The sequence below is a fragment of the Balaenoptera borealis genome, assembly GCF_965194805.1.
Source record: "Balaenoptera borealis genome assembly, chromosome: 14".
Classification (NCBI taxonomy): Eukaryota; Metazoa; Chordata; class Mammalia; order Artiodactyla; family Balaenopteridae; genus Balaenoptera; species Balaenoptera borealis.
In genome coordinates, this window is record NC_138875.1 from 84,800,458 (window position 1) to 84,825,439 (window position 24,982).

General features: G+C 44.9%; 1 protein-coding gene and 1 long non-coding RNA gene across 2 annotated transcripts in view; one reads left to right on the forward strand and one right to left on the reverse strand.

Moving 5' to 3' along the window:
* The window catches only part of VPS37B (VPS37B subunit of ESCRT-I), a 26,871-nt gene extending 12,803 nt beyond the window's left edge, over positions 1 to 14,068 (reverse strand). The window contains exon 1 of the mRNA XM_082356011.1: positions 13,886 to 14,068. Within this exon, the coding sequence (XP_082212137.1) occupies positions 13,886 to 13,996 (111 nt within the window). The 5' untranslated portion in view covers positions 13,997 to 14,068. The remainder of the gene's footprint in view (positions 1 to 13,885) is intronic.
* On the forward strand, positions 1,076 to 20,948 carry LOC309611488. The gene is made up of 2 exons (XR_014234557.1): positions 1,076 to 13,212; positions 15,819 to 20,948. It is a non-coding gene; the product is annotated as an uncharacterized lncRNA (long non-coding RNA).
* Positions 20,949 to 24,982: the final 4,034 nt, after the last annotated feature.

Below are 24,982 nucleotides of genomic sequence, written 5' to 3' on the forward strand. Positions count from 1 at the left end.
TACCTGTGAACATTTCTTGAGCTCTCACCGCGTGCTTGGCGCTTTGCCACCGTCCCTTCATGCATTATATCTCCTTAATCCTCTCAGCGAGGGTGAGACAGATTTGTCCCCATTTTACTCAGGAAAAAGGAAATGCAATCTTAGGGAGGTTTTAGAGATCACCAAAGTCACAAGTGCCAGGAAGTAACTCCAGAGGTATGACATTAAGAGTTAGGGTATTTTGTCTCCAGGTGTGTTTTCTACAGGATTACACCATGAATTATGCCACAGAATCTACGCTACTACACAAAATCCAGTCTACCACCACTTCTCTATTTTCAAGTTCCAGTAATCACCTAAATTTCATTTCTATTTATGCCTCTCATTTACCCTTTTATTAGGATATTTCAAACAGAAAGCAAAAGCAGAGGTAAGTAGTATAATGAATCCCTGTGTGCCCTTCTCCCAGGTTCAGCAATTAGCGACATTTGCCAGTCTTGTTTCTTCTGTACTCCCCACTTTTGGGGGGGAAGTATTTTAAAGCAAATCTCAACATAATATCATTTCACCCTTAAAAACTTTAATATGTATGTTTAATGGGCAAGAACTTCATAACTCTAACTACAATGCTGTAGCTACACTTACTAAAAATTCTTTAATTTCATCTTTTGTATGTATTGGCTTGAATTCCTCTATGAGCATTCTGCCTCATCTGTTTGAGTATCGGAAATAATTTATATAGGAAAAAGCAGGATTAATGTTTGATTTTGCCGCCCCTCCACTTTTTTTTTTTTTTTTTTTTTTAATTTCTATTTATTTATTTATTTATGGCTGTGTTGGGTCTTCGTTTCTGTGCGAGGGCTTTCTCCAGTTGTGGCAAGCGGGGGCCACTCTTCATCGCGGTGCGCGGGCCTCTCACTATCGCGGCCTCTCTTGTTGCGGAGCACAGGCTCCAGACGCGCAGGCTCAGTAATTGTGGCTCACGGGCCCAGTTGCTCCGCGGCATGTGGGATCTTCCCAGACCAGGGCTCGAACCCGTGTCCCCTGCATTGGCAGGCAGACTCTCAACCACTGCGCCACCAGGGAAGCCCCGCCCCTCCACTTTTAAAGCCAACTTTTAGAAGATTGAGTTAGTGCTCAAGCAACCTCCAAAAACGACCAATAAGCTTTTTTTGGAGGTATCATTATTAAGTAACAGATTTTTAATCAGCTGTAGTCATTAATCTTTCCAATGCTCAAATTGTCCATGGCCAGTGGGAGACACTTCGAGCTGGCTCTTAGGCTGACATACTCCAGAGGTTTGACAGCTGCCCTGCTCTCTGGTAAAACAAGATGTCCCAGACCAATCTGTACATTTGCTGCCCCTAACTCAGATGGGTCCTTCTCAAAGAAACACTGGTTCCTTTTGGTGGGAAATTCATTTTGATTTTTTCCTCTCCAAATAAAATTAAATAGAAAGTTATATATAATACAAAGATACAGAATGAAAGAAATCTTAGCCTTTTACTTTCCACTAGAAAAGTTCAGGTTGCATTCAGACGTTAAACACAGCAGGCTTATGGATTAGGTGATAAAAAGGTTGGCACGCATTCAGCCAGGTTAACCTCGTTTCCTTTTATCGTGCTACACTTGATCTAGTTCACCAATTAATTTTACGGTAGATTTCACCAAAGTCACATGCAATTTGAGTTTGGGCTTTAATACTAAAGGTTAGGTTATCAGAAAACCCAAATTCATCTTCCATTCAGTGAAAAGACCTTCCCAGTGATGCACTCATTTCACCAGTCTTCCATTTGAAGGCAGGCTTTCAGGTGGAGCCTGTAATCCAAGCCTATAATAACCCAGAGGTGACCTGTAAACACAACCCAATGTGGCTTGATTCAATCCAAATGTTCCCTGAGTTTCTATGAAAAAACTTAACAGTTGCTGAGTTGGACTGTTTAACATGTTAAAAAAAATTAAGGATATGAAAATACAAAAAATGCAGTGAAAGAACTGTAGAACATTATGAAACTGTTCTAAAATACAGCAATCTCGTGGGCTGTGTGAAACCATCTCCAAGGCTACAGCCTACTCGGGAAAGTAAATTTGCCAGCTGCTTATCAAATGTTCCACCGAAACAACCACTCAACAAGCAGAACATATTAGATTAATAAAGACTGCTACTTCTGATCGCAGATATCAAAATCCTTCTTGTTGAGAGAAACTTGCTGTCCTCAGAAAGTAGCAGACAATGGACATAGACTCGACCAATCCCTTCCATATGGAGCTGACTCGCATCTTAAAAATTAGTATGTTATTCACTGTAAGTGCAACTGACCACAGGAAATGCAAAAAGCTGGGCTTGAAAATAAACGGACTAGCCCCAGGGAAGAAGTGGTCTCAGCTACACAGGATTTGATTGTTTTCTACTTCTGGCAGGCACAACATACCAGGGTGTTCCGTTGTTTTTTTGTTTTTTTGTTTCCTAGAAGACGTATTTCCTAATATTTGGCGGGGGGCAGGGGGGGGACCAAGATCTCCCCACTTCCTGGACTTGTGTGGATAGTGGTGTCGATAATGCATGTTACTTTCCTAGTATCACTGGCCTTGTAATTCCTGGGGACTCCGGGTGGAAGAAGAAAGGGATGAGAAGCAAAAGGCAGGACGGGACCCAAGCTGAACACAATGTTACCTGCCTCTGTCCCTCATCTCCCAAAAGCAAGGGGCTTGGCACACTTGGCCCTAGCCTAGTCCTACAGAATCAGAATCTCACAGCAGGTGAGCCAGGAAAACACAGAGAAGCCCTCACTTCATATAATCAGAACCAGTCAGCTGCTGGTTAACTAAGCAGTTTGGTTAAAGCAGTAACTCACTAAACACATAGAATTTTAAAGATCTATCCATTTTTTTCACTTAAGGCAAAGGTCCTTTCTTAGAGAAAGGGTCCACTAGCTCGATTTCCAGAAGTTCTTTGCCTAGACCACACCTTCTAATGTGGGGAAACTGAAGACACTGGACAAGCAAGATGAGAGCAGAATCCTCCTGGAACACTAGCAAGCTTTTTTTCCCCTAGTGAATCACCTTATAGTAACTCTTTCCAAAGCACTCAGCTTACAGTTTTCACTCTTTTCACGCACGGTTCCTCGGTTGCCACAGTACTTAATGAAATCATGTAATTACTGCAACAAAATCAGAATGAGGGACTCCCCTGGTGGCGTAGTGGTTAAGAATCCGCCTGCCAATGCAGGGGACATGGGTTCGAGCCCTGGTCCGGGAAGATCCCACATGCCGCGGAGCAGCTAAGCCCGTGCGCCACAACTACTGAGCCTGCGCTCTAGAGCCTGCAAGCCATAACTACTGAGCCCGTGTGCCACAACTACTGAAGCCCGCGCGCCTACAGCCCGTGCTCCGCAACAATAAGCCACTGCAATGAGAAGCCTGCGCACCACGACGAAGAGTAGCCCCCACTCGCGGCAACTAGAGAAAGCCTGCACGCAGCAACGAAGACCCAACGCAGCCATAAATAAATTAATTAATTAAATAAATTTCAAAAATTAAAAAAAAAAAGAAAAAAATCAGAATGAACAGGTCTGAGAGAAAACACACTTGACTCTCGGTAATTACGCAAGTGTGGTGTGGGAGCAGAAATGCCCGGGCATCTAATCATGATGGGGGGGGGCATCAATCATTATATTTGATGAAGGGCATGGAGAATGCCAATTATTGGAACACTTTAGTTAAGTAGAGGGAGGTCAATTAATAGCTTCTACCGTAATTTAAAAATCCAGATCCCTCCCCCCCTCCCCAAAAGAAAGCAGCCTACAGAAGACAGAATTTCTAAACTTTGCTTTTCTTATTAGTAGTTTCTTGCCAAGACAACCAACCAAAGCGTTCACTTGTTTAGTAAGAGCTTTGGGGTTTTCCCGTCTTCACCACAAACTACAAGAAAAGCATGTATGTGAATTTTCTGGGATAGTCTTTACACAGATGCAGATAAGAAAATGCCTATCCAGGTAGATCCCAGATGTATATTAAGACTACATCTTTTGACAATTTTGCTTTTACATTTAAAATACATCATGACATGAACTTTCCAACACCTGACTCAAGAATTCAGTTTAATAGATAAAAGTTTACTCTCACATGACTGAAATTATTCATCTTCTATTCAGTATGAGAAAATGCTATTCTAATAACGAGATTTTTTTTTTTTTAGTCTGTGGGTAGAGAAAGGGATTAGTCAAAGGAGAATGAGTTATTCTAAATTATTCTACTTAAATTTCACAACAAAAAAACTGCAATTATAAGTGATGTAGGGAATAAGATGTTCTAACTAAAAGAACTGCCTAGATACTTAAGACTGACTCATTTTCAAAAAAATTAGGTGTTGATATTTTAACAGATTTATGTTCAAAGATGTTAACCGCAATATAATTTATGAAAGCAAAAAAACCCAGTACCTTAATATCCAGTAATAAAGGACTAGTCACATAAATTGTGGCATACCTCCATGATAAAATATCATAAGCCACTAAAAATCATGTCATGTAAGGATCTTCTGACAAAAAATAAGAAAATGCCCAGAGCATAAATTTAGATAAAAAAGAAGTCAAAAACTCTACATGCAGAATGATCCTAGTGGTAGAAAACACATAAAGAAAATGTATAAAATGTTTAAGTGTTTATCTGAGCGGTGGTATTACATGTGATTGTATTTTTCTTCTTTATAGTTCTGTATTTTTAAATTTTTCTATAATAAACATGTTAAAAATGTCATTTTTTAAAGGTTTGATCAATTGGGATCAGAAATCTTAAATACTATATACACTTCCTTGCTTTATTTTTTTTAAATTAATTAATTTATTTTTGGCTGCACTGAGTCTTCGTTGCTGTGCACAGGCTTTCTCTAGTTGCGGTGCCTGGGCTTCTTATTGCTGTGGCTTCTCTTGTTGCGGAGCATAGGCTCTAGGTGAACAGGCTTCAGTAGTTGTGGTGCACGGGCTTAGCTGCTCCGTGGCATGTAAGATCTTCCCAGACCAGGGCTCAAACCCGCGTCCCCTGCATTGGCAGGCAGATTCTTAACCACTGCACCACCAGGGAAGTCTCCTTCCTTGCCTTCTTAAACAGAGCACATGAAAGCACAAAGGACAGCCTTTGATGAGACAGAATCATCAATATCAAGTAACTACAGTGGGTCTATGAAAAACCAATACCCCTGGGCCATGGAAGCAGATGGATACATTTATGTCCTTAAATAAGCATTTGCCCAAGTGTGCCCCGGGGAACCTAGCCCCACCAGACTGAGTTCTGCGATGGAGTAAGTGTGGGAAATACTACAACACACACTAGCTGTAAGAACCAAACCAAACAAAGCAAAGCAAAGCAAAACCCCTCTTATTTAACCAGATTCCCCCAATTTCTTTACCAGAGCCCTCTTACTGTAATCGCCATTAACAATCACAGAATTAGGGAAGCACTACCCTAAACCAAACAGCCTCAACCACTTCATTAACAACCGTCGCAGCTTCATTTACTGGCATTTATCATGGTCATGCACCGTGTTCCACAGTTTACAAACATTATCTTATTTAATCCTCCAAAGTCTCATAAGGACGGTATTTTAATTCTCCCCTTTTAAAGATGAGGAAACCAATACTTAGAAAGGTTAATCCGTGTCCGAAGTCTTCTAGCAACCCAAATCCTGTGCTTAACAGCTGATCTTACATTTTTTGTGCAGCTTCATGTATTTCTGGATGGTGTAATTGGCTCTACTAGTTTTTCCCTACACCCTTTAAAAAATCTGCCGCTGACAGATTAGCCATAGGACCAAGCGTGTTGTTATCTGAATTGTGTGCAAAGCAAGACTCAGCAGGCTGTGCAATGAGTCTGGTGTAAGCCTCCAAGTCAAAGAGTCTGGCTGCCTGAAAATCTTTCTTCTCAATCCTCTTTCAGCCTTCTAACTGATCTCCCCGCTTTCTGGTCTTACCCCCTCAAATCCATCCTCTCCTGGCTGCCTGAATTATCTACATAAATCGCCAAGTATGACCACACCACTCCCTGGTTTAAAATCCTCTGACTGGAGAGTGAAGCCCAAGCTTTCTCAGGAAACATGGGGCTGTCTGGTTTCTGCCTGCCTCTCTGGCCTCGTTCCCCCCACGCCCTGCCCTGGCCCCTCCAGCAAGGCCTGCAGTATTCCTGTGCACACAATCTCTGCTTCTCTCCTCTGTGCCTCTGTTCATGCAGCCCAGCCCGAAGCCTGGAAGTCTTTCTCCCTCATTACCTGGTTAACTCACCCTTCCAATCATAGCTCATGAGTCATCTCCTCCAGGAAACATTCCCAAGGATCTCCCGGAGCCCTGCAAAGGTTCACCAGCTCTCCCTCCCACTAGGGCATGTCCTCACCCCTACTGTTTCACCCATACATTGAAACTGGCTTTTGCATACCTGCGAGATCCTACAAGATGAAAACTCTGGCTGAGCGGTTTCACACCCCGCGCCCCACACGCAAGGTGCTCCATAAAGGTTGAGTAAATGAATAAACTTACCCCACCTCAGCTGTGCTCACATTAATGAAAGCCGCTGTCTGACGGCAAACACCAATTAGCACTTACTGTCCCTCTGCCAACCTCAGCCCTGGGCTATGGGTATGAATATAACCTCAAGGTGCCATTAGCTAACCTTGGAGATAATGTTTCTTTCAAATCAAGCCTTTTATTAACTATGACGTTGCTTGTAATATAACAGCTATTCAAACATCTGCTCTTCACACGCACTCTTCGGTACGATGACCAATGCTGCTCACAGTTCCATGAGAAATGCGTTGACAAGCTTTCCCCTGACGCACTGCAAGGTAACCTACTGACCACAAAACTCCATCTACTGCTCTACTTTCACTCTTCCCTATGAAGTAACTCTACGAAGAAATTTCCTCTGTCTTTGTACCACTGGGTAAGATGGTTTTCCTGAATAATGATGGGATGTGGAAACCCCACACAGCTGAGGAAGGAAATAAACCAGCTAGAACCCTTGCCCCGGCACGTGCTGAGCCTCAGCGATCACATCTGTGAGCAGCGGCTGACGCACAGGTCGTCAGAGGCAACCCTGCACTGCTACCTGGCATGATCCCCATAGCAACGTTCCGCTACAAACACTGTGATAAAAGCCAAATCTACAACGAGGCTGGCTTAGCTCAAGAGCACCTCAATTCTGCACACGACAATGAGGTTCAACCAGTGCAGCCTGTTTCTGGGTTCCTCCTGACTAGTCTGTACGGTACAGGCACTGCAACAGGATGTCAACTTGTCTGTAAAGTCGAGTCATCGGACCCGTGTCCTTCCATGGCACCTCTTTCCTTCTCCCAACCCAATTACTCCTAATGGCTTTTCAAACTTTTATATTCTCCTTGACTTCCACAAGTGCTTGGACGAAGTCAGCCCCCAAATTTGTATCTCTAAGCAAACCATCCCCCTGAGCTCCAGAACTGCACTCTCAGCTGCCTGCCGGACGATGTCATGTAGCTGCCCTGCTTGTCCCCCACACCCAGGCCACCACGGTCTCAAGGACCCCCTCTTCCCTCCTCCAGCCTCGCTCTGGCCCACCCTCTCACTTCCACTCAAAGCCCAGCTACCTCCACTCACTCAGCAGCACTAACTAGGCACATCCTGTGTGCCAGGCATGTGCTGGGTGCCAAGGACACAAAAATAAACGTGATAAAATGGAACCCCCAGGCCAGTCGGGGACACAGGGAAGCAAAGGACTTACAAAATGTGTCTCAAATTCCACCGAGGAGGCATACAAAGAGGCTAAGGGACCGTGTGTCTGGGACTGACGGGGGGAGAGCATTTGGAAGGCAAAGCTGATGGGGTCCCTCGGTGGGCAGGGGAGGGGGAGGGACAGCTCCACAAGGGCACCATGGTGTGAAGGGGTCCAACCAGCTGGTCTGCAACTCCCCTCCCAGAACTCTAGCTCAAATCCTAACCTCTTCTTACCTGCCCTTCCGTTTCCACCTCTGACCTGGTCTTCCTGAACCTCCCCATGCCACTCCCGCCCACACCCTGCCGCCAAAATACTCTTCCTAAAGTGCTCTTCTGGTCACACTGCTGCCCTGTTCCAAAGAGTCACGGAAACTCAGTGCTACCAAAGGAACCGCCATTGAGTTCTCGCCTGACTCTCCGCCTCGCCAGCCTTATTTCCTATCACTTCCCTTCGCACAAGCATATCTGATCTGGTAACTCAACGAGTCATAAAACCTGTCCCGTGCTTTCCTGCTCAGTGCCGTGCTCAGGCTGTCACTCCTTCGTGGGCCCCCACTTTTGTCAAAATACTACTTAGAGAAATAAATACCTAATTCAAGACAGTGGCTCCCTGGGGGGTGGGGAATCACGTTCAGGATGGAGCACAGAGGGCTCTTCTCTGGCTTGGTCGTGTTTTCTTCCAAAGCCGCTTGCAGGTACACAGATGTTTCTTGTATCATTCCACACCCTCGTATAGGAATTACTGTATTTGGTATAGGAATTACTGTATTTGATCATTTATTTTCTTAAATCTTACTTGCCTATCAAAGTCCATCTCTTGCAGTAGGAACCTAATCTAGCCAGAAAGCCTCTCATCTGAACTTCAATGTCATTTACAATTCACATGTGGCCTTTTTCTTACTCTCTCCCTCTCTCTAAAAAAAAAACAAAAACAAAAAAACTGTGGTAAAATATACAAAACATGAAATTGACCCCTTTAGCCATTTTTAAGTGCACGCTTCCTGCGGTGTTATGTACACTCACGTTGCTGTGCCATCATCGCCACCATAACCTTTTTCATCTCCCCAAACTGAAGCTCCCTACCTCTTATTCTCTCTTGTACTGATGTCTGTGTACTTGGTTTCTTTCCTAGATTATAATATAGGGAGTATATGCTATTCATGTTTCTAACCTTTATAATGCCTCGCACACAGTAAGTGCTCCACAGCATTTAAACGAAATGGAATCTCTTGAAATGGCAGAAAGGACACTATGCCTTCTAGTTTTGGCAATACTACTGAATAATAACAGTTTACTGAGTGTTCACTCTGTGCCAGGTACCATGATAAACATCTTTTTTTTTTTTTTTTTAAGATTCATTTATTTGTTTCACTGGTTGGTTACACTGGGTCTTAGTTGTGGCACATGGGCTCCTTAGTTGTGGCACGCATGTGGGATCTAGTTTCCTGACCAGGGATGGACCCCAGGCCCCCTGCATTGGGAGCATGGAGTCTTATCCACTGGGCCACCAGGGAAGTTCCTATGATAAGCATGTTAAAGGCTTATCTCACTTAGTCCACCCAGCAACCCTCAACCCTATGGAGTAGCTTACTGCTATTATCCCCTTTATTTTCAATGAGGAAACTGCAATTGGAAAGACTGAATACTTGCCAAAGGTCACACTGCTGGTATCAAAAGCCAGTTCTGTAATATACCACCCCCACTGCACTTCTGATCAATACAAAAGAAGGAGACCACAACTAAATGAAATAAGGGATCGGATTTCACCTAAGACCATCTAACAATTCTGAAAATCTCTTTAAAGAAAGGGGGCTAGCCTCTGCTGACTTCGCCTGCTATTCCACTTCGCCTCACAAGAACCTTAGAAGGCAGGCATGGTTACCATCCTCACTTTACAGTGGAAGCAGAGTTTAAAATAAGTCACAAAACTCTCAGGTTCTTTAGAAAGAAAAAGTCAGATAATACTGGATTTCAGAAAATATTCTGGGGCACAGTAATTTTTTACACAAGAGTTAAAGTCATAGGTCCATGGAAGAGAAGTTTTAAACATAAAAGTTGAAGCCTTTATATATACAATAATGATTGTACAACACGAACAGAAACAAACTCCAGTAGCAGACACTCAAAAGGGTTTTAAATCTTAGCTTCTAAAAACCAGTCCCGGGGCTTCCCTGGTGGCGCAGTGGTTGAGAGTCTGCCTGCCAATACAGGGGACATGGGTTCGAGACCTGGTCTGGGAAGATCCCACATGCCGCGGAGCAACTGGGCCCGTGAGCCACAACTACTGAGCCTGCGCGTCTGGAGCCTGTGCTCCGCAACAAGAGAGGCCGCGATAGTGAGAGGCCCGCGCACCGCGATGAAGAGTGGCCCCCGCTTGCCGCAACTAGAGAAAGCCCTCGCACAGAAATGAAGACCGAATACAGCCAAAAGTAAATTAAAAAAAAAAAACCAGTCCCACCAGCGTTCAGAGCTTGTTTGAGGAAGCAGTCCCTGGTCGGTTCATTTCAATGAACCATTGTGATTCATGCAGTAGCTTCGAAGCCCCACACAAATCACACCAGAACACGCCTTAGGGAAACAGCTTCTTCCAGACCAGACTCTTTACTTTCCACAAAACAATCTATTTTTCAGACCCGCAGAGTTTTTGCCTGTGGGCAGTTTCACTTGCCCCAGGAACAAAGATCCTGAATTTGAATCCTTAGTGAATCCTTAGTTAACATCAACCAATCAGCATTTCCTCAGATGGCACACTGGGAGAAATGACCCAGGAGGTCCAGCTTAGCTGCCTAATCCCCTAAGCGACAGTTCCTTTTAAGGGAGTGCCCTGCAAGTCCAATGGGGTTAATGTGGACACATAGAGAAAGGCACATTCCACTGCCATGTAAAAATAACTTTAAATAAAAATAAAAACGTGTACGTAACAACCATCAGCCCAGAGCAAAAGGAAAGAACCTACCATCACAAGGGATGTACTACATTTAGAGAACTGCATACAGACAGGAGGAACAGGAAAAGAGAAACCCACGGGCAGGGAAAATGAGAATGTCTGCAGCTCCAGCATGATTTGAATTTACTCTCGAGCTGGACTAAAGCTCAGATGCCACAATTAAAACGATGTAAGTGAAGCATAATGCACAGCTGTATTTAAACCTAACAGTGAATGCCTTCAAAACCTAGCCACACTTCCCAGCCGCCACAAAATAGCCCCTCAGGCTTGAAGAAGCCTTACTCTACAATTTAAAACACTTCCTTCTGCCAAAAAAAAAAAAAAAAAAAAAAAAAGCCTTTGGTTCAGGGTTAAGAGATTCTATGCTGTGCAAGTCCTGTTCCATTTACTGTCTCATCCTAGTCCTACTGAGATACATACATAACCATTTTGACCACAGAAAGGTAAAATGTTTCTTAGGCTAATACCAAATAAATATTTACTTTATAGATTCTTGAGATGAGACCCTATTAACTGGTCAGGATGATCTGTATGCATGATGGTCAGTAATCGTTCTAAAAAGAGAACTACAAATTACTAACTGCAATTACTCTTTATTGAACACTAACTATATGCCGTGTTAAGGACTTAACATGCACTCTTTCACATAGTCCCCACATCAACTCTAAGAAATAAATATTTTCATATATCCTTCCCCAGCAGAGGCTCACAGAGGTGAGGTGACCTGCCTGCAGTCACACAGCTGGGCAGGGGCCCAGTCTGGCCTGGAGTGTATCATTCCAGAGCCCAAATGTTCTTTAACACCAGATCATAAATGTGCCACCTGGTCAAGAGTGGACAGTTCACAAAGTATTTTCTTCTACTGTGTCTCACAGCCATCCCCAAATAAACCAACACACAAGATTAGTAGCTGAGAGAAACTACCATGGTCAGAATTTTGGTTGTTCACATCACACCAGTTCCTTCAGAAACGCACCACACACGGTCAGGGTAACAGGACTTGCAAAGGGTGACCGTGGCTAGGTGAGCTGCCTGGCTAAGGTATTTCCGTCTTCACGTTCAGTTTCCTTGTTTTAAAAGCAGTACACCCTGAAGAACAAACTTCTGCTGAGTAACTGAACTTAACCACGTGGTCTAATCAGGAGGAGTTGGTCCTCAGTATTTCTATAGGGTACTCTGGTATGAAGGTCACCTTTACCCCCCGCCCAAAAAAAAATCCTGCTAGATTAATTTACCTTTCCCTTTAAATAGTAACCTCCAGTTTCTCAGGTAGCGGAAACAGGTGAAGCCGGAGTCAGCAGAATGACCTGACTCCGCAATCGTCCCTGCACTAAAAAGCAGTTTACTTCTATTAATGTTCTACTAATATAACTACAGTACTCTGTTCCGAAACTGGATAGTCACATATAATAAAATAACTTGTAGGCAGTGTTACCAAGTAGAGAAACATACCTATCGTTTTATTATTAAACTAGAAAGATGCCTGCTGACAATCAACAAAAAGGTCTCCTGGCAACTGAAAAGCAGAGAAACTAAGCAAAGATTTTCTTTCTTTGGAGACATGAAACTCTCATTCAGTCAAGAAAGATGGATTTTGTCACTTATTCTTCTCTAAAAAGGAAAGCGCCACATGGAGACCATAAATAGGGTAAATTGCATCTCAGAGCAAGTTGTATGTGCCAAGTTGTTACAAAGCCCGGGAAAACAAGGGGTGGATTAATGGAAAGACTGATACCATCTTACTACAGTGGCCTCTCTGTAGCTCGGGACAATGATCTGTTGAGGGTTTTCCAGTGATTTTGAATGTGCAACCTCCATACAAGCCCCCTTTTAAGGGGGCTGGCTCAGTGCTGAACAATCACTCCCTCTTCGGAAAGAAAGCCAAAAGCCCCCCCACAGGCTTCTGGGTGAGAAGCTCAGCCCTGTAGGCGTGGGAAGGCTCAGACTTCAGAGACAAAGGAGCAGGAGTGGTAGATGGGCTGGGGAGAGCTGGATCGGCCTGGGTCCACCTGCCTGGAGAAGACCCAGACTCACAGGACTGGACTTTCAGGGAAAGAGTTCAAAAGGGCTGGGAGAAAAGGAGAAAAGAAAGCACACATTGCAAACGCAAGAGTGAAGTCAGTTACCCCTGAGAACAAACCACGCCCCAAGGGATGCAGCGAGATCTCCAGAAACAGCAGTGGCACGCCTTCCAGACACTGGGCAGCCCTTCCACTATCAAAGAGGTGGGGCTTGGCTGTCAGCCCCCGACCTCCAGTTTATCTCCTCCCCAAAAACAGCTCTGATTGAATCCTCCCTGGCCCCAGCAAGGAAGGACACTGTGGGGCAAAGCTACCTTACTAGAATTACCACATTCCCTTCTTCCACGGACGGGGCAACTCTTACCAGAAAGGGCATCCTGCTGCCACCCTCAGACCCCTCCCACAAAACCCTGGAGAAGAGCCCCCTGGGATAACGCTGCTAAGGCCACTTCCAAATGAAGTCAGACCCTGGAGGGTCCCTCTGACATCAGGATCCCTCAGATACATGGACACCTCAAATCTTAACTGGGTAAGTCCGTGGCCTCGTGTCTCCCAACCTTGGAGACCCCTGCCCAACCCTAAAACCCCATCTCAGAACTACCTCTCAGACAGGTACAGACCCTCGGTCCCCAAACCCATCCTGGAACCCCCAATCCTTTCCTAAGATTCTATCTAGCTAGTCCACTCAGCACCTCAAAACCTATTCTCAGACCCCAATAACTGCCTCAGTCCCCATGCACCTCTCAAGCACCACCCCCCCCTCGCCCAGACCCAGCCCTCGGCCCCCGCAGTCCGGTCTCAGGCACCCGTAATCCTCAACTACCGTCCCCTCTACCCTCTCCAACCCAGTCTCGACCCCCCCATTCCCTCCTCGCCCCACCGGACTCAGCCACAGCAGACCACGTCCCCAAATGCCCATTCCAGGCTCTCTAATCCCTGCTCCACTCCCCGCCTCAGGACCCCAACAGCCCCCGCAAGCCCCGTCCCAGGACGCTTTTCCCAGCTCCGCCCCAGCCTCGGTCCCCTCACCCCCGACCCCGTCTCAAGACCACCCCCCATTTCTCCTCCCAGTCCCCTCAACCCAACCTGAGGCACCGCGACCGCCTCCGCCTTGGGCCACCTCCAGCCCGCCGCCAGCCCCCGGCTCCGCGCGTCCCCCTCGAGGCCCCGCCGCCGCCGCCTCGAGCCCCCGCTCGGCTCACCTCCTCCATCTTCTGCACCATCTCTGTCAGCTGCCCCTCGTCCTCCAGCAGCTCGTTGAGCTGCACCAGCGACAACCCGGCGAACCGGGCTTCGCTCCCGGCACCCGCCATCCCCGCGTTTCGGCTGCCGACGCCGCCACCGCCGCCGCCGCTCTGGCCGCCAGGCTCCGCAGACCGGAAGCACCGCCCTGAAGGCCCGCCCCCAGCGGGGGGGCACGTGACGCCAGCCCTTGGGCCGTGACGTCATCACCGCGCGGGCAGGCGGACGTGACGTAGCAGTCTGGGCACCTGGCGGGAGGCGTGTTAGGGGCGGGGGTTGTCTGAGGAAAGGTAGGGGGCTTCTAAGGGAAGGGAAAGGAACCTGGGGACGGGCTTGTGACGCAGTGAGCAGCGGTAATGATGTCACTGCGGCACGGGAGTGCGCGCCATGATGTCATAAGAGCCTTTTCCTCAAGGAAAAGAAATGCCTAGATCCAAAGAAAGCAGGCAGTGGGAAGGAAGCTCCTGCAGCCTAAGCACAGCCTGACCCAGGGAACCCCAAAGAAGGGGACTTTATCGGAAAACAACCTTAGATGCCTTTGGTTCCTCGGAATTGTGGGGCAGCCAGGTCATTCATTTGACAGATATTTGTTGAGACCTACTATGTGGACGAGGAATTGGGTACACAGTTCTGAATAAAATAAAAAGGACCCCTGCTTACATGGAGCTAACAGACGGGGAAGCAAACAAAAAAGTCAAATGGTTACAAATTGGGAGTGTGCAAAGAAGGAAATGAATGCTGAAATAAGAGAATAATAGGAATACCTTTAGAGAGAGTAGTAGAAGATGGCCCTCTCAGAGAAGATATCTGAGGAGACCTGAAGGATGGGAAGGGCAGAACAAGCCACCATTCCTGTAGGAAGCCCAAGGCAGCAAGACCAGCATGTGCAGAGGCCCTGAGTCAGGACTAGCTTGGTACATTCAAGGAAGGGCGGAAAACCAGTATGGCTGAAGCATGGTGAGCAAGGATCCACGTGAGCGGCCCCTTTGCATCAACTCAGAGGAAGGTGCCTAGACATCCAGGTGGGCCAAGCTGTGCTCTTTCAGAAACACATGATTTCGGGTGCCATTGCTCCATCTCCCCATCTATCTAGAAGCCTCTCGAGATCCAGGAGTTCTGGGAACTGTTATCCTGCTTTGGAATCTGCCACAGTTCTAGTTGGAAGAAAGCAGAATCTGAGGTTAACCATGACAGCCTCCTAATTTCACACATGAGGAAACTGAGGCCCTGGGAGGAGGAAGTTTTTGTTTTTTTCCAGAATCGAGCAATTGGCAGCTCTCCTGGCTCCCAGACTGGCATCCGCCACGCTGGCACCCTACGACACTGACCTTGACGCATAACTCAGCACTGAGCACAGTTCAGGCATTCAGTAAACGCTTGCTGGCTGACTAATGAGCTTTGTGTATGAAGATGTTTCTGCTCCGCCATCCATAGAACATAAGGTCTGAGTTTTCTGCCCATACATTACACTGGGCTGCACTGACCTGTTCTTTCTCTCCTAGCCCCTATGAGTAAGGGCACACATTTGTAGAAAATGAGCAAAATTAGAGGAAGCATTTCATACTGTCCGTAAACAAAAGTTTTTTATCGAGTTCAAAAAAGGGCACACGGGACTTCCCTGGCGATCCAGTGGTTAAGACTCTGCGCTTCCAATGCAGGGGGCACGGGTTCTACCCCTGGTCGGGGAACTAAGATCCCGCATGCTGTGTCGCATGGCCAAAAAAAAAGAAAAAAGGGCACTCAGTTGTTTTCTTCCTTTGAGCTCGTGATACGTGGTCCAAAAAGGTGGCTTTGAGGAAGAAAGACCACAATAAAGAGGAAGGGAATGTAGAAACTCAAGTTTATGGCCAGGGTAGTCACTCAGTTTTGTTTCGTTTTTTCTTTTCTCTTCAGGAAAAGTATAAACCTGCCAAACTGTGAATAGTAGCTATATTTCCAGGAAATTCTCATCCATGAGGCTTAAGACGTTGTCCAGAAATTTCTCAAATTCCCCACAGAAGGTAAGAATAAGGTTGGAGGGCAGAGCACTCCAGCACACAGAGGGATGAAGTAACTCATCCAAGGACACATGCCAAGAATAAGCCCGGTTCTGGATGGCACACCTGTATACAATGGCCCCTAGAAGGCTCAGTCCAAACCAGGTTCACGGCTCAGCCTTGCCCGGTCCTTTTATAAACCTTCTCAAACCTGCTTTCTGCCACCGACCTTTTCGAGTCACACACCACTTCCTTTGTCAAATAGAGCAAACCACAGAAAAATCTTGTTTTCTCCTGCTCTAAAAATTTCTCATGGCACTTAAAAGTGGTTGAGAGAAGAAACATAAGAGAATCATTGCATGAGTGTCAAACCCGTTGATTTAAATGCGTGGGTGGGCTTGTACATCACCCTCCCCCCCTTTTTCTCTTTTGTTAACTGATGTTGGGATTTCTCTGCAAACCTATGTCTGCCTGTAGTATTTGTGGGTTAACTAAGATTTTGCACTGGCAAATCAAGGGCAATGTATGTACGTGGCAAGGCTTCTGTCTCAACTGGAGCATTGTTACCACCTAGAAATGAGCCTCCTGTTCTACAACGTGGGGAAATTGTTTGGAAAGCACTCTCCAGAAAATACATAGACGTCACACAGTTGAACCTTAAGATCTTCTAGCCTTGAGATTAGAATTTTCTCTCTCTGACGGAAGTTAGTAGAATTATTCATAGATGTTTTCCAGTTTGAGGAGCTGGGAGAAAATATGCTGACTTGATGACGACGTATCCATAGCGTATGCTATGCAGCTCTGTGTGGGCAGGAGAGGAATGATTCCCCGAGGACGCAGGTGGCACAGCCGTGCCCCTCTTAGGACACACAGCCTGATGGCACCACCATTGTCACTGTCATCTACTGACACCTAAATGCCCAACGTGACCTAAGCACTACTCATCAAGAAGAAAAAAAAATCATTTTAGACAGAGTCCCTACTTCGGAGAGTGGGGGAAGATATAAAAATATAGAGCAGTACCTTTTTTTTTTTTAATTTAATTTAATTTAATTTTTATTTTTGGCTGCATTTGGTCTTCACTGCTGTGCACGGGCTTTCTCTAGTTGCAGCGAGCAGGGGCTTCTCCTTGCGGTGGCTTTTCTTGTTGCGGAGCACGGGCTCTAGGCATGCGGGCTTCAGTAGTTGTGGCATGAGGGCTCAGTAGTTGTGGTGCATGGGCTTAGTTGCTCTGTGGCATGTGGGATCCTCCCAGATCGGGGCTCGAACCCCTGTCCCCTGCCTTGGCAGGCAGATTCTTAACCACTGTGCCACTAGGGAAACCCTAAAGCAGTACCTTTTAAATGATATTTAAAGTTGATGTTATTTTGGTGTGTTGTAAAGGTGGAGGATGCAGGAAGTTTGGTTATTTTAATTTGAAGTTTGCCTTTTTTTGGTTTTTGGATTTTTCTCTAATTTTTTGCTCCCATGTGGGGTTTATTTAATCAACTATTTCAGTCACAAAAAAAAAAAAAAAGGAGAAAAATATAACAAACACTCATGTGACTCACCTGGTTAAAGACTAAACATCACAGGCATAATTGAAGCCCCTAGTATCCTTTCTCCCTCTCCAGAGGGTAGCTACTATCTTATTATTTTACCTCACATCTATATAGCCATAACCTTAATTTTACAATATACACATAATATATGTGTATATATATATTTACACACACACATATATATACACACACATTTGTAGAAAATGAGCAAAATTAGAGGAAGCATTTCATACTATCTGTAAACAAAAGTTTTTATCGAGTTCAAAAAAGGGCACACGGGACCTCCCTGGTAATCCAGTGGTTAAGACTCTGCTTTTTTGGATCAACAGTGAGTTTGTTTTGGGGTTGTTGTTTTTTTCAGCCACACCTCGCGGCTTGCAGGATCTTAGTTCCCCAACGAGGGACTGAACCCGAGCCCACGGCAGTGAAAGCACCGAGTCCTAACCACTGGGCCAGGGAATTCCCAACAGTGAGTTTCTGAAATGTATCCTTGCTGATTCATATAGTTTGAAACATTCTTTTTTCACAACTGTATAGTGTGCCATTGTATACACATGTATGACAATTTTTGAACTCCTTTCTTCTGTTGTTGAGGGTCATAGGGTATTCACATCTTCAGCTTTACCGGATGTTGCCAAATTGCTTTCCAAAATGATTGTACCAGTAGTGTTTGTTTTATTGTGATCAAATATACGTAAAATTTGCCATTTTAAATATTCAAAGTGTGCAGTTCAGTGGCATTAAGTATATTCACATTGCATGTGCCATCCATGTCCAGAACTGAAAGTCTGTACCCATTCAGCAGTAATTCCTGTTTCCCCCTTCCTCTAGCCTCTCGTAACCGTCATTCTCTTTTCCGTCTCTGAGTTTGACTACTCTAGGGACGTCACATAAGTGGAGTCACACAATACTTGTCCTTTGGTGACTAACTTATTTCACATAATGTCTTCAAGGTTCATCCACGTTGTAGCATGTGTCAGCATTTCATTCCTTTTAAAGGATGAATAATAGTCCAAGGTATGTATAGACCACATTTTGTTCATCTGTTCATCTGTCAATGAACATTTGGGCTGTTTCCACCCTTTCTGTGTGTGAATAATGCCGCTATGAACATTGGTATACAATTATCTGTTCAAGTCCCTGATTTCAGTCCTTTTGGGTATATACCCAGAAGTAGAATTACTGGATTATATGGTATTTAACTTTTTGAGGAACCGCCATACTGTTTTACATAATGATTGCACCATCTTACATTCCCACCAGCCACGCACAAGGGTTCCAGTTTCTCCGCATCCACATCAAAATTGTTTTCTGGAGTTTTTAAAAAATATATAACAGCCACCCCACGTTTTTTTGTTTTGCTTTTTAAAAAATATTTTGTGCCAAAAAAGTGAGCTTATATGCATCACATCATCTTTCACTCAGTGCAGGTCAGATGTAGGATGTCTGAAAAGTTCCAGAAACCAATTATTATCTATAAAGATCACTTTTCTTTATCCCCACAAGCCAGGAGGTAAGATGTAAAGAGGTTCTGGATGAGTAGAGAAATGAATGTTTTCAAATTCTCGGTCTTAAAATTAGCCACATCCTTTACATACAGAGACAATGAAAGAAGTGGGAAACAGATGGCTGTTAGAGACCAGAAAGGCACCTGGGGTAGCCAGCCTCCTGATATCCACGCCCTCGAGTAGCCCTCTGTGGTCTTGTACTGGCGCTGGGCTGTGTGATCAGTAGAATATGGCGGTGATGCACATCACTTCCAAGACTAGGGTTCTATTTCATACTCTTCCTCTCTCACCTGACAAACTCTAGGGAAAGCCAGCTGTCATATCAGGAGGACATTCAAGAAGTACACATGATAAACTGAGCGCTACCAGCAACCATCCCCAGTCGAGCCTCAGAGGACAGCAGCCTCATGAGAGACCCTGAGCCAGAATCACCCAGCTAAGCTGCTCCCGGGTTCCTGACCCTCAGAAACTATTTGTGAGATAACAAATGTTTGTTGGTGGGGACTTCCCTGGTGGCGCAGTGGTTAAGAATCCGCCTGCCAATGCAGGGGACACGGGTTCGAGCCCTGGTCTGGGAAGATCCCACATGCTGCGGAACAACTAAGTCCGTGTGCCACAACTATTGAGCCTGCGCTCTAGAGCCTGCGAGCCACAACTACTGAGCTCACGTGCCACAACTACTGAGCCCGCGCACCTAGAGTCTGTGCTCCGCAACAAGAGAAGCCACCTCAGTGAGAAGCCTGCGCAGCGCAACAAAGAGTAGCCCCCGCTTGCCGCAACTAGAGAAAAGCCTGCGTGCAGCAAAGACCCGACTCAGCCCAAAATAAATTAATTAATTAATTAATTTAAAAAAACAAATGTTTGTTGTTAAGCTGCTAAGTTTGGGTGTAATTTGTTCTGCAGCAAGAGATAACTAATGCAGCACATATAGAGTGGTCATAAGAGAGAAGGATGAATAAGGGACCATTACTATGATAACTTAAATGACCAACACTAAGAGAATAGATAAGTCTGGGTGGTAAATCTGACCAATGGTATATTTAACAGCCATTCAAATAAGAAGCAGAAAGACTATGAAGCAACATGGAAAAACCAATAGGAGTTAATATTAAGGTACAAGGACAACATATAATCACATACTGTGATTATAACCATGAACAAGTCATGTTTGTATATAAACAAAGACTAGAAAGTCTTTTTTTTAAATTGTTGGTGGACAGGACAGCAGATTAAAATTTTTTCTTGTATGAGAGTTGGGTTTTTTTTTTAATTTGATAAAGTTTAATACCTTTTTTTACAAAGATAATACTAATAAAACAGATGACGTTCAACACACATAACAATAATCATCAGTATAATAAATTTCATAGGAAACCAGGAATGGAAGAGACTTCCCTGACTCTGGAAAGGCTGCTTATCCCAAACCTACAGCAACACCCTACTGAATGGAGAAGTGTGAGCCTCCTCGTTTTATTTTTTAAGAAGCTGACATGCACACCCAGGTCTGCCTGGCCCCAAATCTCACACTGTTTCCTGCATGTCTAACAAAGGTTGAAGCATGGGCAGGCTCTAGGAATTTTCTTTGGAGCAAGGTCCTTTTAGTTGATGAGAGTGTTAAACAAAAAACTACTAGCAAGTTGTCACCTTAACTAAAATAAAAGGGAGATGGGCTTCCCTGGTGGCGCAGTGGTTAAGAATCCGCCTCCCAATGCAGGGGACACAGGTTCAAACCCTGGTCCAGGAAGATCCCACATGCCACAGAGCAACTAAGCCCGTGCACCAGAACTACTGAGCCTGCGCTCTAGGGCCTGTGAGCCACAACTACTGAGCCCACGTGCCACAACTACTGAAGCCCTCGCGCCTAGAGCCTGTGCTCCACAACAAGAGAAGCCACCACAATGAGAAGCCTGTGCACCGCAACAAAGAGTAGCCCCTGCTTGCCACAACTAGAGAAAAGCCCGCACACAGCAACAAAGACCCAACACAGCCAAAAATAAAACAAATTTATTTAAAAAATAAATAAAATAAAAGGGAGAAAACTGATGTAGTTTCATTTTAGCAGCTACTGACGACCTCAAAGTTTTATTGAACTTCGGTACAAAGACCAAAATAATCACCAAAAACCTAATAAATTCCTCAAACCCCAGACTTATTATGCTGAGCAAACCTACAAGAAGTAAAAATGTGTTGGCTCATAAACCAGTTTTTACAGTCTGATTTCCTTTAAACTCTCTACTTTAGCATTGCTGAAATATTACTCTTCTCACTATTTAAGAGTTTTTTTTAAACGTTGTCTTTGCTTTTTGTACCTCTCACCAAAAACTGTTCTGCACCATCATTTCAAATTAAAACAAGTAATAAAGCTATTTACTTTTTTTTTTTAAATAAATTCATCCATTTTATTTATTTTATTTTTGGCTGCGTTGGGTCTCCGTTGCTACGGGCGGGCTCTCTCTAGTTGCGCCGAGTGGGGGCCACTCCTTGTTGCGGTGCGTGGGCCTCTCATTGCGGTGGCTTCTCTTGTTGCGGAGTACGGGCTCTAGAGCGCAGGCTCAGCAGTTGTGGTGCACGGGCCCAGCTGCTCCGCAGCATGTGGGATCCTCCCTGACCAGGGATCGAACCCGCATCCCCTGCATTGGCAGGCGGACTCCTAACCACTGCGCCACCGGGGAAGCCCCGGGGAAGCCCCGGGGAAGCCCCGGGGAAGCCCCAAAGCTATTTACTCTTCTGTTCAACCTTCCCCTTCTGATCAACCTATTTCACAGGGAGGATCGCCTGTAAGATTACTTAACTTTTGCTTCCCTCAAGAACAATTTCACAGATTGTCCCTGGAGAGGACTCTAGATGTTTTCAAATTCCAGAACTTTGTTTTCCTCCCCAAAATGGCCTTCAGAGGGACTCCCCTGGTGGCACAGTGGTTAAGAATCCACCAGGGGACACGGGTTCGAGCCCTGGTCCAGGAAGATCCCACATGCCACACAGCAACTTAGCCCGTGCACCACAACTACTGAGCCCGCGAGCCACAACTACTGAAGCCCATGCGCCTAGAGACTGTACTCCACAACAAGAGACGCCTCCACAATAAGAAGCCTGCGCACCGCAACGAAGAGTAGCCCCCGCTCACCACAACTAGAGAAAGCCCGCGTGCAGCAACAAAGACCCAGTGCAGCCAAAAATAAGTAAATGAATAAATAAATAAATAAAAACGCAACCTTTAAAACAAAATGGCCTTCAGAAAGTGATCAATATTTTGCCCTGTATTTCCGTGACACTGCAGCTACACCACAGAGGCAATGGACAGTCTGTTCTGTGCGTGTAAACACGGCGATAAGCTCGACAACGTCAAAACAGCAAGCTCATGAAATTAAGTCAGCTCTAAATTTCACTTCCAGCCCTGACAAGGTTTGAAAAACCTAACATATGAGCAGTGGTTATGACATTTAAGTTGATTTACATGTAGGTAAACTTAGAGAGACATGATTTCCAGGCAATGTGCTTGCAAATTCTCTAGGAAGAAACTGAAACTTTCTCAAGGCGGTATTTTCAAAAGAACCTTTTCAGGTTTGGGTTTGGGGTTTTTTTTTTTTTAAGTTATAAAAGTAATTTGCATCTTTCATTTCTTAACTGGGTGGTGGGTTTATTATATTAGTCTCTCTTTTGGCAAATCCGAAATACTTCATAACAATATATACAAATTAACATTCAGATACTTAAAAATACTATTTGTCTACTGTGAAAACTTTCTAAATAGTAAAGATGTAAACTATAATGTTAAAAAGAAATCCCATGGGGCTTCCCTTCCCCGGTGGTGCAGTGGTTAAGAATCCGCCTGCCAATGCAGGGGACATGGGTTCGAGCCCTGGTTCAGGAAGATCCCACGTGCCGCGGAGCAACTAACCCCGTGTGCCACAACTACTGAGCCTGTGCTCTAGAGCCCGTGAGCCACAACTACTGAGCCCCCACGCTGCATCTACTGAAGCCCGTGCGCCTAGAGCCTGTGCTCCACAGGTCTGCCCTCTCCTCCCAAGTCTCTCTCCTCTTACGTATATAATTTTCGGAATGTTGAACTGCATGAGTCACGTGTGAGTCCTTCTGTATTCTTTTCCTTTGGCCACTTTAATGAACCACCACCAACTTTAACACAAATTCATTCACTTACCGTTCTGGACGTCAGGAGTCTGAAGTCAGGAAGTCCTAAGGTGAAGGTGTTGGCAGAACTGCCCCCTTCTGCAGGCTGGGAGGGGAGAACCCACCTCCTTGCCTTTCTTGCAGCTTCTAGAAGCTGCCTGCTTTCCTTGGCTGGGGGTCACCTTCCTTTTCAAAGCGGATCACTCAGAGCTCTGATCCTGCTATCACGCTTCCTCCCTGACTCTGACCCTCCTGCCTCCCTCTCATAAGGACCCTGTGATGACATTGGCCTCACCTGGATGACCCAGGAGGCTCCCCATCTCAAGGGCCTGAACCGAACACACCTGCCAAGAGAAGCCACCACATTGAGAAGCCAGCGCACCGCAATGAAGAGGAGACCCCGCTCGCCACAACTAGAGAAAGCCCGCATGCGGCAATGAAGACCCAATACAGACAAAAATAATAAATTTAAAAAAAAAAAAAAAGAAATCCCGTCAATCTCATATCCCAGAGGTAACCACAATGAGCAATTTTGTGTTTTGCTTTCTAGAATTTCTCTAAATCTAGATAAACACACACACATGTAACATTTCATTGAGCACAAACGGGAGCTTACTATGTACTCTGCAACTGGAAGTTTAGTACTTTTAGCTATACCACATTCTTTTTAATGGCTATATAGTATTCCAGAGGGCCTGTTGTGGGCCTCTAGGTTTCTAGTTGTCCACACAGTATGATGCAATGAACTCTCTCATATACACATCTTTGCATACTTCTGTGAGTGTATATGGAGGAGAATTTCCTCTAAATTGAAATGGAACCATTTTTAATTTTTTAATAGATTTTAAAAGAACAGTTTTAGATTTACAGAAAAAATGAGATAATAGTTCAAAAAGTTCCCATATTTTCCCTCATCCAGTTTTCCCTGTTATTAACAACTTACATTAGTATGGTACATTTGCCACAATTAATGAACCAATATTGATACCTTGTTTATAACTAAAGTCATTATTTAGATGTCCTTTGTTTTTATCTAATGTCCTTTTTCTGTCCCAGGATCCCATCCAGGACACCATGCTAGATTTAATCATCATATCTCCTTAGGCCCCTCTTGACTGTGGCAATTTCTCAGACTTTCTTTGGTTTTGATGACCTTGATGGATTTGAGGAGTACAGATATTTTAGGTTGTCTTCTGTTAGAATTTGTCTAGTGTTTTTCTTATGATTAGACTGGGGTTCTAGGTTTTGGGGAGGAAGGCCACTGTCATCACGTCACATCAAGAGTATAGATGACCAGACAAGATTATCACTGTTGATGCTAACCTTGATCACCTGTGTAGCCAGTGGTTGTCAAGTGTCTCCCCTGTGGAGTTACTCTATTTGCCTCCTTTCCACACTGTCCTCTTTGGAAGAAAGTCACTAGGCACAGCCCACACCTAAGGTGTTATGCTCCCCTTTTTAATTTTTAAAGTCATAAAATGGTATAAAAATCAAATTTAAACAGTTGACAAGGAGGCAAAACAAAAAACCATTGTTAACAGCCTTGTGTTTCCTTCCTGGAATTTTTTCAAGGCATATTCAAGCAACTATGTTCATGTCCACCCACCCACCCACTCCCCCCCTTTTTTTAAAAAGGGGGCTCATATTCGACTTACATGGAATCTGTCATTTTGAAATCACATCGCTAAAGAAGATAAATCAACGTGACTCTTTAATAACATTATCTGACCCGCGGATCCTTCCAGAAGCACTTGAAGCTCCCTCAGCAGACACTGCCTCCGTTTCCATTTCCTCTATCAGCACTGAAAATGGTTTGAGTGGCTCTTTTCTTTTAATTCCATGCATTTTTTTTAAAAAGATTCTGCTCCGGCAGAAGGTGTTAACTCAGGCACTAAATCCGGAAC